The following is a 14,475-nucleotide window of genomic DNA, read 5'->3' as shown; positions in this document are numbered from 1 at the left end:
AGGTAAAGCAGTACACAAGCCCCCTACTACGTACGGCTACATGGTTTGACAGCAACAGGGCAGGCTCGTTCGTGCACCCCTCCGGGACCAGGGAAGATGTGCACATCGTGGTAGCTTATGTAGCGGAGTGGGAGTGGGGTGAAGTGGACGGACGGACGGACGGTAAGGGACAAAGGACAGGGGGTCACTTATTAACAAGGAAGACAGACTGTTTCCCACCGGAGGCGTCTCCGCTGCTCAAAGATTGGTGCTTCAGTAACTATCTACTTACCTAACCAACTACCAGGGGGGTTGAGTGATCTGTAATCCTATAGGCTAACCATATGTAGTGGGTTATATATGTGGAATGAGTGAGTAAGGACCCCATATGTCGTCCTCCATGGCTGTGTCTTGTTGCTGTTCTTCTTCTAGTCGACCAGTCTCGGGGGTGAGCGGAGGGGCTGGGCACGAGACACTGCCACATCCACGTAGCAACCCGGGAGCTATCAAAGGTAATCGGCGAATGCAACATGGCGTCGAGGACAAGTCACTAATAGTCACGGGAGATGATGTTGTTTGCCGCGCAACTGGACTTCTGTTGCGCTGTGCCCCTCCCCTTGCCCGATGCTGCCCTGCATCATCGTCCGTGAGCTTGTATCAGAACCTTCCCCCCGCCTCTTGAAAAGGGGGGTCTGGATGTTACAGCATACCGGGTCCCCGACCAAATCCCAAACACAAATGGCTGTGTGAGGATTAGAGATATAGTCAATCTTGCGTGCGATGGTTCTTGTGTTGCAGTGCCGTGCTCGGACCCTATATCACGCGCTTTGTATACGTTGAAACACGCCGTTCACTCTCGATTTATCTGCCTGGAATAATTGCCATCTGATAGAAGCGGCGAATGGTGCTATCCGGGGAATGGCTGTCTGCCACATACACAAGGGGTACGACGACACTGCATATGATACACTGAACATACCTGAGTGGCATCTTCAGGATACTGCAGTGTCGACCCTCTCCATATGGAGCCATACGCTGAGGGAGGGGAAGGAGAACTGTGACAATAGATCACGTACACACTTGCCATTCGACCAGCGCACGAAGGATACTACTTCCCGTTTGATCCCGACCGTCACTCTTTCAGCGAATAGACCTCCCGCAGGACGGACCAGCACCAGCGGGCTGTCGGGTCGACGTCCTTCAGGTCTCGTATCCAATCGATGTATAGCGCCGTCGTCTGCTTCGCGTCGGCATCAAAACGGTCGCCCAGGTGGGTGGCCCGGATGCGGACGAGAACCGGCACCTGCTGCGACAGGTGCAGGATCAAGAGCATAGCGAGGAACTTCTGGGACCAGCAGTATAGGAAAGGGATGAGGCGCTTCTGGTTCCGTACTGGTGATGTGGTGATGGGCCAGGATACTGCATGAGCAAGGTAGTTCGTTGGTCAGCCACAAAAATAAGGCTCTCCCCAGATATATATATATATATACCCATTGGTAGTGGTGGTGGTCGACTTACAAGTGCTCTTCAGGGCGATGGCGACCCCTTCGGCATCTTCATGTGTTATGCTCTCGGGGTAATGGAGCGCCTTGAAAAGGAACGGCCGGTGCAAGAGAAACCTGACGTAGTAGTACCTTGTCCTCAAGATGGCTGCCTGGATATCCGCCGCAAAGGGGTATATTACCGGGGGCGCGTCGAGGTCCGCCGTAAAAACGAAACTATCGTGCATGCTCGGCACCGGCGGCGGGTAGGCATGGCCACGGGTTGTGTAGTCGTCTTGCCAGCACAGGTGCGAGGGGAGCATTCCACGCCACCGGTCCAGCTGCGCTGCGAATTGCTTAATAGTCGGACCGGGATTCGAAGAAGCCAAGGTGTCCGCGGCTTGTATCGACGCTTGGCCCGTTTCTGCGACTCCAAGCGCTATCTTCTGATCAGCGGCTATGCCGGGGGATGGCGAGTGACTATGAGGAGGGGACATACCACTGGTCAGGCTTGTGTGGAACTTGACTAACAGTCTTCTCAGGACAATCTGAGACGCAAAGTGCTCCTGGAAGTGCGAGGCTTGGTTTCCTATATAGTCTTCTTCCGAGAAGGATCCGGCGCTAAAGTCGGGCAGGCCGACCATGTCGGCAAACTTCTCCAATCCCGTCAGAGGAAGATTGAATTCGAGGTTGAGGTAGCTAGATACCAGACGTTAGAGAGACCCAAGCGGCCCTCTCCTCGGATAGGAGCAGCATAGTACGTACGTCTCTGTTATGATGCAGTGCCAGAACATGCGGCGGACGAGGTCGGCGCGATGCGATTTCAGCTCGTCTGGATTACTGTGGATTTCGCCCGTCGTTAATATGCTGATGCCTTTCTCTGGGGTCTGTGTGCCATCGTGTATTACCTTGTCAGGAGCGCCTGGCACGCCAGCGAGGCCGAGGTAGCCATGCGCCAGAATTCCTGCACAGAATGCACAGTAAGCTAGCTGTCCGTTTTGTCCCCCTGCTCCAAAGATGGTGGCTCTCGGTACATACCACGTGGTGACAACAGGTTTCGTAGTATAGACTTTCTAGTCGTCAGCTGGTGAGCCTCTTTCCCCGTTGCGCGCGGCTGACTTACGAGGCAAGCGAGAAGACTTGCACGTTTCCGAGGCTGCATTGCGTTAAATTATACCCCATGCGTTTTCGAGCCTCGTTGAAGAAGGCGAGTCCAGGCGGTCTCTCGAGGGATCCCCCTTTATCCCGCTGGGTCTTCCCATATGGGTTGTCAGCGGATTGCCCTGGACGCCGCTGATAGCAACTTCCCTAACGCCAGCACCAGACACACCAGCGTCGAATTCAAGCTCTCATCGAATCCGTTCGCAGCTACTGATGAGAGTATTTCCGTCTGGAATTGTGCGCGATCCATGAAGGGATATAGCAGGTTGAACGTATCGAAGTACGCCTTGCTGAGACGGTGCATATTCTCCCAGCTAAACGACATGGGGTCCATATGCAGACCACCCGAGGGATTCCTGAGTGGAACCTCGAGGTTCGGAGCTGCCGAGCCTCTTCTCGACTCTGCCATCTCGAACGTGTCCTGTGGTAGAGGCGTTGCCCGTGCATGCAGGTCCAACATGACCGCGGCTCCATTCTTCTTCACCAGCGGTTCCACCATGGCTTCTATCTTCTTGGAAGGCCCTAGGAACTGCTGTACGAAGGGCCAGGAAAGCACCTTGTAAGTGGCCGATGAGTAGCTGTAATGCGTCTGTCGTGGTGCGCCGTGGCCCATGGGGGCCGGCGAGTGTACACCGCTCGAGTTCCATGGGGTTGCGCGGGATTGGTCTCGAGTATCGGGTGCTATGGTAGCTGTCGTCGGCCCCGGAGGGTTGGGGCTGCGCGTTTCATAGCCTGAAGCCTGGGGGTAAGTGCTTCCAAGACTAATGTTGTCAACCTTATTCTCGAGACTCTTAAGGCGGTCTAGAATCTCGACCAGCGTCTTGTCTTTCCTATCATCAGTCAGTTGTCCGTGTTCATATAAGCATCGATCCACTGGAGCTTGGCCGCCCATGGAAGCTTCTTACTTCGTTGGCTGAGGTTCTCGGTACCGACAATCAAGCTGTCGGAGTTAGCAGATCTCCGTCAACGTCCATCATATGACAGCCACCTTACATTCATCCGCTGGCACGACGTGCATCGTGGGCGATCTTCCGAGCATCTTTGCTTCCTCTGGCATGACTTCAAGTTAGCTCACCGCGATTCCCCTGATGTGTAGCCGGCTGCTAGAGCCAGTCATGTCGACCATAGAGCCGTATCAACATTATCCGAGTATCAATAATAGCATAGCGTAAAGAAGGTCTGGGAGGGCTAACCTGACGACAGTTCTCGCACTACACCCACGGGTCAGCACCTCTTCTCGAGTTCGGATTGGAGCTTGGGAGGGAGGGGCGGTCGGTTCTTGCCACAAGCTGCCTGGAGCCACAAGGTGACCCAGTATCGGTAGCTATGTTGCAGATGTAACCCCCCTTTGTCGTTACGGGAAACAGGAGAAGGCATCAGCTTACAGCCTGGGCGGCAATGGGCCCCCTTTCTTTTCTGCTATTTATTGGCGTGGCTGGGCCATTTAAGCTAGAATCTCTGGAAACAGACTCGACGTTCATTCTTCTTGGGGACTTTTTGGCGTCCTGGTAGCAGCCCAGTGAGAAGGCTGGCGGTGTTCGTATTCAAGAAGCTTGGCGAAGGCCCGTCCCGAGTCAGCTCGTCAAAGCGCGACCAAGACCCCTCGAGTTGGTAGCGAAGACAGTCAAGATCGGCCAAAAAGGCCTTCTTTAGCTAGCTGACTGATATCGTGGCTGAGGTCCTAGTCAGGGTTCAGACAAGAAGAGTCGCTGCTGCTGGATGCAATCTTAATCGGCTTTAATAGGGACTTTGGGTAGTGGCAGGCACCCTTCCAACATGCCCGGCGCAAGATCCCGTGACCCGAACTTGGTTCCTGAGGTTAGCGAGCGGATCTTCTGTTAGAGCACTTACAGTTTGCTATGATGACTGTCGCGACGCGAGTTCCACAAGAGCACAGAAAGAAGGTGGGGACTATATCCAAAGTTTGAGCAGAACCGGTACTCACAAAACACCCCTACGATACGCGAGATGCACCCCTGCCCCTGCTGGCGATGGGCTTGGGTGGATTGCATTCCGGCGCGTGCTCCGGCTCCCCGCCCTCAGCCCAATATCATCGCCCATAGCCCTACACCCTGCCTCACTCACCAGGGTCGACCGGGGGAAAAGGACAACCGTGCGGGACTCGGTAGCAGGAATCGCCAGCGGAAGACCAGTGACAGCCCCTGGTTTGCAAAAAGCTGGCTTGCTCGCTTTGACCTGCGAGTGAGAGTCTCGAATGCTTCGAGCACATCTTGGAAGTGGGAACGCGGGTACCAGCGGACGGCGTCAGTGTTGTTTGCAGGGTTCCCGGGGCTTCCAGGGTCATGGAGACGATTTACGCTTCTGCAAGAAAGTGGCACCAACAGATGAGGAGATCTTATCCCCTCGTGGATCTCGTGACAGTTGGCTCTGCCCACATGGGATGCAATGCCTAGCAGTGGTAGTGTAGCGAGTCCCGCGGCTGTGACCGACTAGTGATCAATCGGATGAACCCAACTTGCGAGTGAGTCCTTCAAAGATGCGAAGTGCTGTGTTCCGAGATACTGGCACCACCGCTACCGTGTGGCTTGTAGGCACACCTTCTGACGCCGGTATGGTGTTTCCGCCAGAAAGGAGCTTTTTTTTGTTGGGCGATTCAAAGTAGACGACATGAAAGGGACTCATTAAGTCACCTGGGAGGAGTCGTGGTCTCGTAAGGGCTTGAGCCAATGGCAAAACGGGAGGAGCAGACGCCGGCAGTTGTGATTGGCTGTTAACGATGGCCCGACCCAGACGTGAACATTAATAAGAGAAGAAGAAGAAAAAAAGAGAAAGCGCCACCTAATGTAGGCAGCCACTCGAACATTTTCTACCCGTGACGTTTCGCAACGAAAATGCAAGTACACAGGACCTCAAGGCCGGCCATCAGTCATTCAACGGTGATCAAATCGGTATTCGTCTGCTCCGGCTACATGAATGGCTAGCTCACTGTTTGTCTGCTTGTACTAAGCTGGTACTGAGCTACTGAGATGCGAAGCCGAAGACAAGTCTGCGCCGTACCGATGATACCGCACGTGAACAACACAGCACACCATGTCATTCTTCCAAAACGCTCACACCAGGACCAAATTAGCCAGGTGGACGGGCGGCCGTCTTTCTACCCTTGCTCGACCGCGCGACACAGTACCGCCTCTGGGAAAAAGCCCCGGCGGCCTACTACTAACTAATACACATGCAGGATAATAAACGGTGCCCCCCGTCTTCGGCCAGGAACTCTGCCAGCCTGATGCTGGATTAAATATGGAGGCGAAGGTCTTTGCCCATTTCCAGCCCCTCGAACCCACTTGACTTGTAAACTTGTTACTGGGAGAGAGTTTGGGCACAAGCATATGCCGGTCTTGAATCGGACATTGCATGAGAGACCCATCCGACTTCCCGAGTCGACCGATGACAATCCCAAGCGTGACCGGGACGGGACGCGTGCCACCACCCGACTTTTTACACTCACTCGGGTATTTGACCTGTCCTGTGGGCAAGAGCAATGCAGCTGAAGCGAACGTTGCTCATGTCATTGCCCCTTCCAGTTGGATGACTCGCTTCAGGCCCATGTCGAGAGCTCGCCGACTCAGGACGTCCTCGTCGTCGTTCAAACCACCCCTGTCTATGGGGCCTTTCCTAGAGCCCTCGAGCTCCCACAACCTCCCCTCGGCCTTGACGAACGTGACAAAATGCTGGCCGGAATGACCCGTCGTCCGCGAAGCAGATGTGTCGCCGAGGCTCTCGACCGACTTGTGCGCCGCCTCGAATGCCTCGTTGTGGTAGAGCACGTTCGCTCGCTCGGCCATGCCAAGCGGCGTGGCGCGCTTTCGTATCACGTCGAGATCAGAACCCGGCCGAACAAAAGGAGCAGCTCCTCCGTTGATGGCACAATGCAAGAGCCCGATCGACCCACAGGCGTTGCCAATGGTCTGCTTGAACCAGGTCACTGGTTCCTGAGAGCCCGCCCCGGAGTAGTCAGGCTTCGCATCGTCCTCGGCTTGGCGGTCGGCCTTCCAGGTTTGTGTCAGCGGGATGATGGCCAACAGCGCCAGCGCAGGACGCGGGATGTTCTGCAGGAGCTGCGGCTCGTCCAATGAATAGACGTCGTAGAACTGCAGCTCAGGGGACAACCCCAGCTTGGTGGCCAGCTCGTTCATGACGTCCGGGGTGTTTTCTTTGATTGGTCAGACGGCCTGCCACTCCGCAAAGCACTGAGCAAACAAAGGGGGGGCTCTCGTACCTAGCATGATCCAAGTCTTTTTCTCGGCTGTGCCGGTTTCTGGCACCGGCGGATCGGCCTCCATGATGGCTTGCTCGTCCAAATGGACTGTTCATATAATGGCTATATCGGGTGAGTTGAAGTTGTTCGGAACAAGAAGCACTGAACCAGCATGCAAAGTTCAAGAGTCTGGCATGTTTGCCTGCATGGCTCGTCTTATTCGACACTAGGGGCAGGCAGCTACAACCCCACGTCACCCCCCAAAAGCAAATAGCTGGCGACCGCGTACATTACAATTTGCATGCATTTGATGGTCTAGTGGCTTCACTCTAACTTGGAAAGGCAATGGCGAATGCATTTTAGACGTAACAGAACATCGTGAATAAAGGATGGAAAGGAAAGAAAATTCGCGATTGGCCAGGTTCAAAAGTTGGAAGTTGCCGCATTATATTTTCCCATTCTCCCATTCCTACCAACCCACCTACCTACCTTGTCTCCTTTCCCCGGCAACCAAGGAGCATAGTCTTAAGAGATACATGTTAAAAGTCCGAACAGGCCCTTCGGCCAACGCCCCTGGATCCATATGTCACAGAAGAACTTACTCCCTACTCAAGGAGCAGGCTTGTCTACGTCCGCAAATGACCTCACTTTCTGCCAAAGCGGGCCACGGCCTTGAAGAACTTCTTCACCGGCCCGCGCATGGATGCTGGCTTCGGCAGCTGAGCAGGCGGGGTGCCTAAGTCAGATGTCAGCGAACTCGGAGCTTCAGTAACCACGACCTGACCTTGTTGGATTACGACCGAAACTCCGTAAATCACAATAGGAGCTTCACGAATTGCGACCGGCGGGCGAGGTCGTGATTGTGGCCGGGGCTGTGTTCGGGGCCGAGGTCGAGGTCGAGGTTGGCGTTGAGGGTAAGGACGAGTATGTGTAGTCACTGGCTCACGCCTCTCAACTTCCCGAGTCCTATCATGATGCTGAGGGGGCGTCTGTCTCTGGGGTCCCCTACCCTCCAAAGCAGCCAGGGTTGCGCGGTGGCAATCCACCCGCCTAGGCATGGGTCTGGGCGGGCTCGTTAGTCGTGTCTGTCTTTGCCTTTGCCTTTCTTCTTCTTCGCGACGCTCATAATAATACTCGAGACTGTCTCTCATGGGCACAAACTGGATGCCACTCTGGTCCCTGTCAAAGCAACGTAGGGACTCGAGCACGCGTCGGTACACCAGCCGCCGACTGTTGTCATCTGCGACTTGCGAAGTACTTCTGCACTCAAAGATGTCAGGAGCATACTGAAACTGCTCTGCCAACGAGCCCAACTCTGGCGTGTCAGTCCTAGGGCAGTCCATTTCGGCTAACAAATAATGCGAGGTTCTCTTTAGTTATTGCTGCGAACGATGACAATGCAGTCGGTGGTCTAGAACAGGCGTGGACCGAACGGAGTTGCCAGAAAAAGCAAGCTGAAGCGGACAGTCTCCTTTTATATCGCCTTCAGCCACCCCGGGCCCGACGTAACGCCATAAAGCTATTATGTGCCGAACAAAACAGCTGTCTACGTACAACCTGGACACATCCATTGTGCATGATTGCTTTTGTTACATTGTGTAGCAAGACATTTGTTTCTCATGGCAAAGAACATCAAGTCGATTGTGACAGGCACACAATGTGTACAACCCCCTTTGACATTCGAGAGCGACGGGGATGGTATAAGGGCATTGAAGTCCCTGCGCCGTGGCAAGGCACTCCTCGAATTGGTCAACCAATATCAACATATTCTGTTCTGGTGAAGATCGCTGTTGACAGCTCCTTGACGGATTCGCCAGAGTGGAACATCCAGCACAGCTCAGATTCTGAAGGCTATATAACTATAGCAAGGTAAGGCGGTGGGAAACAGGAGCAACAATAGCGACAGCAGGGAGAAGCCATGTGCATCAAACTCTCCATCCACTACAAGGGGTGCAATTGCCTCCGTGAGTCGCTGAGCCCCCTGTCCCACCTTTCAGAAGAAACGATCGGGTTTTTGGGGTAGTCTCTTCGGGGCGTTCAAGCACGAGAAACACTGCGGAAAGGTCCGTCGGTCTCGGCAGCAGGCCGACAGTGTATGCGATGACTGCGCCATCAAAGCGCGCGGGCTGCGGCCTCACCGGGTAGGTGATGGAGCCAACCTGCCCCGTCGCAAGGTGGCGGACGAGAGCTTCCGCAAGGAGCGCCCCGACGGCGGCCGTAGGTCACCCAAACACAAGAGAAGGAACGGCGAGAGGAAAAGGCACAGTGGGCACAGTCAATACACTGCCATCCCCACGAACGCGAACGCTTGGATCCCGAACCTCTATGACGAGGCCAAGCAATTACCCTCGGCGCCGCCGCCCGAGTATGGTCGGAAATACGCCCCCGCACCACCGGTATGTCCGCCCCGTCCCTCCAGAAGCGCACGGGAGCCTGCCAGGTCAGCTTCTTCATCATCTCGTAAACACCACGAGAAGAAGAGTGGTGGTGGTAGCAGCAGTAGCCACGGTCGTCACGGTAAGTCATCCACTAACGACCGTCACGGTAAGTCGGCCACGCACGATCGCCGCGGTAAGACGGCCACTCACGATCAGCACGGTAAGTCGTCTACTGGCGATTATAGCACTCGCGAAGACTGGCCACTCCGCGCCCCAGCCGAGCCAAGGCCAGCCCTGAGGGCCGGCGGCTTGAGGAGTCAGGGGCCCAATGGCCCCCCTCCCAATGTGCCTTTGCCACCCCTGCCCCAGCAGACGCTCGCGCAGCACGCTGCCGCCGAGAGCAGTAACGGCCAAGTTCCATCCTATAGCCGGCCCGTGCGCCCCGAGTACTACACCCGCCAGCGCCCGGCCGTCCCGCCGGCGCCTCTCGGGGGCATGAAGCAGCAAGAGGCCTTCGCGCACCCGCTTCGCCGGGAGCAGCGCCACGTGCAGCGCCACGCGCCACCGCCGCTCAAGATCCGCCCGCCACAGCGCCAGCCCCTGTGCATGGAGTATCTCGAAGAGCAGAATTCGGAGATGGCGCAGCGGTACGGCGGCTGGAAGCCACCAGCGCCCCTTCCAACGCCGACCATGAAGCCGAAGCCAGCCGAGGCCTCCAAGGGAGGTAAGTTGCGGGACTTCAAAGCGGCTCTTGGATTTGAGTCTGCCGATTCCGACTCCGACGTCTCCTTTGCTTGTGTCGATGCCAGAAGGGTCGAGGCAGGCCAGAGCGTGAACCCAATGGCTGACCCTTGTCATTCGGCGCCTCGTAGACGCTGAGCGTTGTTCAGCCCCAGCGCGAAACCACACCCCTTTTCTTACACTTAGACGATGCAACAATGGTAAGGAGGTAGATGAAATGAGGTCCAAGGGATATTGGCCAATGACTCCCGCATCGCAGTGCCTGGAGGTTTTTAGTTTTGTGTCATCGTATTTACAGCCTAATTCAGTATATAAACATTCTATTGAGCTCTGTCTGGCTCAGTAACTGAGCTTGCCAAATCCTTAGATCGGTGTCCTCGATCAACCCTGTGGCCCGACTCTCCCCATGGCAACTTAGTCTCAATAAAACATGTCAAAGGGGTATAACAATGAACGGGGCACAAAACCCGACTGCTTTCAACAAGTGCTTCCCGGCTGTTTTCGGAACCTACTGGTTAGTGCAAGAACGATGAATCTTGGTGAGATGTGATTTGTCCGCTTGCTGTCTTGGTGAAGCGTGTCAGGAGCGTTTCCGCCGTGAGACACGGGATCTTCGGAGTCCTCATCTCTGATTGCGATGAGAATTGTGCCAGGTGTGTTCGTCCCTGCTGTGATTGGACACATAGACAGGCTTGTGTCAATCGCATCAACCGCTTGAGCATGATAATGCTGCCTGCCGTTTTCCATATTGCCGTCTCTGCCTTACCGACATCTTCCGAATATGACAAGAATATTAATATCCTGCCACCTGTCACTTCTGGAACCGCCGATACTGCTTATTGGGCCTTTCCATTCTTTGCGGACTTTTCCTTCTGGGCTCTGAACTTGGCGATCGCGACTTTCACTTCCTTCTCGACGCGATGCTGCAACTCGCGACGGTAGCCGACCTTGAAGAGCAGCTCCAGCCACACGAAGAGGGGAGCAAGGAAAATGGCCTGGAACAGATTATCCAGCAATGCTGGCGCGCGGCCCTCGAATGCGCCATGGCCCACAAACTGAAGGAGCCAGCAGACGATGTGCGTACCGATAGCAACCTGGTTTGTCAGCACCGAGTCCAGCGCCAAGGCAGCATTTGCACCAGCCGCGCCTGCAAGGCAAATGACGGCCAGTGCAGTTCCGGCCACAGGCTCCAGTAGGACGTATAGTGTACCCCAGGTGATGGCCGCGAGCGTCCCCAGGTTCGGTGGGAGATAGGGGATCGTCAATGCTTCCGGGAGAGGGATCAGGCTGCCCGAGTTTGCGGCCTAAGATGCAGAGTTGAGCGAGTTAGAGTGTTGTTGCGCCATGCGAAAAGAAGAAGTTGTGTGGTTTGGAGCGTAGACGTACCATAGCGAAACCGGAGAACAGAATCAACGGCACGCACACCATGTGTATGCCGACATTGACGGGGTTGTCATGATAGGCCCCGTACTGTAGGAATGGTCAGAAAGCTGGAAGCAGGCGTACGAGAAATTAAGTGGTGGGCGATCCAGGCTTACGAAGGTGAGTTGTTTTTCCAGGTTGAGCGCCATGGTAGGGCGATACCGGTAGGAGAGATGTATTATTGAGAAGTAGCCGGCGAGTGAGAAGGAAAGAAAGAAAGAAAGAAAGAAAAAAAAAAGCAAAGGCCCCCGAGCCGGTCCCAGGGATTTGCGACGCAATGAGAAGTAGAGGGAATCAGTGATGGCTAGAAATCCCTACAGATGGGCTCATTACTCGGGCAAGTGGGAATACACGAGAAGAGAGTTGGAGGGTCGACTGGGCTGGCTTAACATGTGGATGGCCGAGGTGGGATACTCGGAATGGACAATTGTATGGTAGGTAAGAATGTCTTGGGTTTGATGAGGTGCAATTGGATATTTGAGGTAAAGCTCCCTCGAGCTAAGCCTAAGACTGAAGGACCCTCCCAATATTGACGGATTAGAATCCCTTATGCAAAAGGCCCAGAGCACAAGATACATAATACCTGTGGTGGGGGCATTTTTGGGCAGCTACGGCTCGACGGCTGTCTTCTCATTTGTTCTGTGGCAGTCGGGCAGGGGACAAGACGAGAGAGCAAACGACGGAGACGGAGAACGGAGAACGGAGAAGTCACCCTCATCAGTCAGCAGTCATCAAGTGCCAAGGGGGCCGGGTGCAGGTGCATTTTGCATAGCACTGAAGGACTTCTAGAGTTATTTTTAAGCCTCATCACTTATTAGTACGTGTGTACATGTAGGTCCTTGACTAAAAGGTGGGTGGGCTAGAACTAGCAGAGTAGGCCTGGTCTGGTGTGTCAATGTGCAGTGCATGCAGTGCAGCCAGCCTTGTATTGAATTGAAGCACGGGTGGACTGGCTGCGCTACACTGCAAATACGGTACCTAGCCTGCTCTACCTTACCTAGTTGCAGTGCCATTACTTCTGTTCGAACGACAGCCTTATCACCCACGCTTTGGAATGCGTGCCATTGTCTCGACAGCTGGTTCATTCTTTTTCATCCTGCCGGCTCTTTGAGAGAAGAGGGGAGAAGCATTTACTTGTCGCGACAATCAACTGCAAACGCCCCGTGGCACAGGCACCTCGCGCTCGAATCTGCCAAATCCTTGGGAATTTACCTGTACCTGCACGCACGCGCTCGGCCTGGGATTCGGCGGTCCATCGACATTTTTCGTCCTCGCACCCCATCTGTCTCGACCGCGATATCCCGCCGCCAACGTCGAACCGTCGCCATCAAGACCAGATTGGACTCTTGGGATGGGACGAGCTTGGTGATCTGATAGCGAGTGTCTACCGAGGCGAACGGTCTGCCACCGTATCTCCCGCCTTCTACCTCTCGAACAAAGCCTTCTCTCTCTCCCTCTCGAGACGACGCGCGACAACTCTGCGCCGACCTTATACACCGTGTTGCCATCATGTTTTTCCTTTATAATCTCGAGCGTCGCTTGACGCTTCATCCCTCGTATTTCGGCAAGAACATGACAGAGCTTGTCACCACCAAGCTGATGAAGGACGTCGAAGGGACATGTACCGGCAGCTACTATATCATATCGGTCATGGACAGCTTCACCATTTCCGAGGGTCGCATCCTGCCTGGCAGTGGACTCGCAGAATTCACGGTCGGCTACCGTGCCGTAGTCTGGCGGCCTTTCAAGGGCGAGACGGTGAGCGCAGACTCGCAACTGCTTTCACTAGTGTGAATCACTTGCTGACAACTCAGATCGATACCGTAGTCGTGTCGGTCAACCAGCACGGTTTCTTTGCCGAGGCAGGGCCTCTTCGCATCTTCGTATCTGCCCACGTGAGTTTGCTCCTCCTGTCGACTGCTAATTGTCCCCGTTCTACCACGACGCCCTTTCACTCCAACCAAACATTGGATCCTTGCGGGCTGACACCTCGCTTCCCAGTTGATTCCGGGTGAGATCAAGTGGGATCCCAACGGCACGCCGCCTAGCTTTCATGACGAAGAAACCACAATCCAGGTTGGTACGCACGTGAGAGTCAAGATCATCGGCACCCGAGCCGAGGTGGGAGACCTGTGGGCCATCGGTAGTATCAAGGAGGACTACTTAGGGTACTTTCTCCATCTCCTACCTCCGTGAATCTACGCTCTCGTTTGCTAACAAAAGGGCTTGTAGACCTCTGAGTGAGGGCCTTCCAGCGTAAGGTGCGCTCAACTCCATTTATCGCACGGTGTCCTTCATCTTTGAATGGAAGTCCGAGTGTCACCGTGCAAACGGCTGTGCTCAGTGCGTCAGGATGAGAAGAGAACAATGCCATACATACGGTCACATGAGCTATGTCTCATTATAGAACAGGATGAAAATGCACTTCAACGAGGCCATCCATCTCCATCCAGTAACAAAGGAAGGCAGTCTGGTTCGTGCTGTCCCCGTACCGGCATGCTTGATACTGGGCAGTTCCCGACTTCGTATTACCAGGACAGCGTCCCGGCCTACCCAAATAAAGAGTACGGCTCTGCGCTCCGGTTGCTATAGAATTGCTAGTGTTGCTGATTGCCACAGAATGACTGGTGCGCAAGCTCACAAGGGGATATTTTAACACCGCCGGTCATGAATTAATGAAGTCACTCTCACGGCGCCTCATGACTTGCCTCGTGTCACTGCAATACCATGTGAGAAGCGATCTGAATTGGCTAAAATGAGGCCCAGCTGTAGGTTATGCGAGTCGCGGGTTGAAAGCCTTCGTCGCCTGTGTTTCTGTCAACTGGCGTGTGAGATTGGTCTGCAAATGCGACAGGATTCCCAGCTCGACCCCCTCCAATGAACACACGCGGGTGCGGAGGACATGCGTATTGTATGTACAACATGCTCGTTACCCCGGCAAGTTTCTAACAAGACTAAGTATATGCATGTAGTATATATCCTTCCGACCTGACTTAGAATTGGACATGTCCTATTGGCTGTTCCTGCAAATCTGAGTAAGGCCGGGTTTTTTACAGCTAAGCAATCGTCCAACCGACTGAAGTGTAATCTACCTCGT

The 14,475-nt window shown here is 54.6% G+C and overlaps 6 protein-coding genes across 6 annotated transcripts; 1 reads left to right on the top strand and 5 right to left on the bottom strand.

Moving 5' to 3' along the window:
• Positions 1-1,111: 1,111 nt before the first annotated feature.
• PG986_007606 (uncharacterized protein) lies at positions 1,112-3,678 on the bottom strand (the record flags this gene model as incomplete). The annotated part of the gene is made up of 9 exons (XM_066843828.1): positions 1,112-1,398; positions 1,498-1,899; positions 1,960-2,159; positions 2,226-2,300; positions 2,369-2,424; positions 2,499-2,529; positions 2,584-2,714; positions 2,791-3,446; positions 3,615-3,678. 9 exons carry the CDS (start codon positions 3,676-3,678, stop codon positions 1,112-1,114), a joined length of 1,902 nt encoding a protein of 633 aa, XP_066699940.1.
• A 2,464-nt stretch (positions 3,679-6,142) lies between these two features.
• Positions 6,143-6,922, bottom strand: PG986_007605 (uncharacterized protein; the record flags this gene model as incomplete). The annotated part of the gene is made up of 2 exons (XM_066843827.1): positions 6,143-6,792; positions 6,859-6,922. 2 exons carry the CDS (start codon positions 6,920-6,922, stop codon positions 6,143-6,145), a joined length of 714 nt encoding a protein of 237 aa, XP_066699939.1.
• A 559-nt stretch (positions 6,923-7,481) lies between these two features.
• Positions 7,482-8,180, bottom strand: PG986_007604 (uncharacterized protein; the record flags this gene model as incomplete). Its single annotated transcript, XM_066843826.1, has 1 exon — positions 7,482-8,180. The coding sequence occupies one exon, from the start codon at positions 8,178-8,180 to the stop codon at positions 7,482-7,484; it is 699 nt and encodes a 232-aa protein (XP_066699938.1).
• A 1,179-nt stretch (positions 8,181-9,359) lies between these two features.
• On the bottom strand, positions 9,360-10,703 carry PG986_007603 (uncharacterized protein; the record flags this gene model as incomplete). Its single annotated transcript, XM_066843825.1, has 2 exons — positions 9,360-10,090; positions 10,469-10,703. 2 exons carry the CDS (start codon positions 10,701-10,703, stop codon positions 9,360-9,362), a joined length of 966 nt encoding a protein of 321 aa, XP_066699937.1.
• An 89-nt stretch (positions 10,704-10,792) lies between these two features.
• On the bottom strand, positions 10,793-11,527 carry PG986_007602 (uncharacterized protein; the record flags this gene model as incomplete). Its single annotated transcript, XM_066843824.1, has 3 exons — positions 10,793-11,260; positions 11,343-11,426; positions 11,495-11,527. 3 exons carry the CDS (start codon positions 11,525-11,527, stop codon positions 10,793-10,795), a joined length of 585 nt encoding a protein of 194 aa, XP_066699936.1.
• A 1,360-nt stretch (positions 11,528-12,887) lies between these two features.
• Positions 12,888-13,574, top strand: PG986_007601 (uncharacterized protein; the record flags this gene model as incomplete). The annotated part of the gene is made up of 3 exons (XM_066843823.1): positions 12,888-13,136; positions 13,193-13,273; positions 13,380-13,574. 3 exons carry the CDS (start codon positions 12,888-12,890, stop codon positions 13,572-13,574), a joined length of 525 nt encoding a protein of 174 aa, XP_066699935.1.
• Positions 13,575-14,475: the final 901 nt, after the last annotated feature.

This window comes from Apiospora aurea, assembly GCF_038362705.1.
Source record: "Apiospora aurea strain CBS 24483 chromosome Unknown utg000005l_segment0_segment0, whole genome shotgun sequence".
Classification (NCBI taxonomy): domain Eukaryota; kingdom Fungi; phylum Ascomycota; class Sordariomycetes; order Amphisphaeriales; family Apiosporaceae; genus Apiospora; species Apiospora aurea.
The sequence above is the reverse complement of the archived record's forward strand: the minus strand, read 5'-3'. Positions and strand labels throughout refer to the sequence as shown.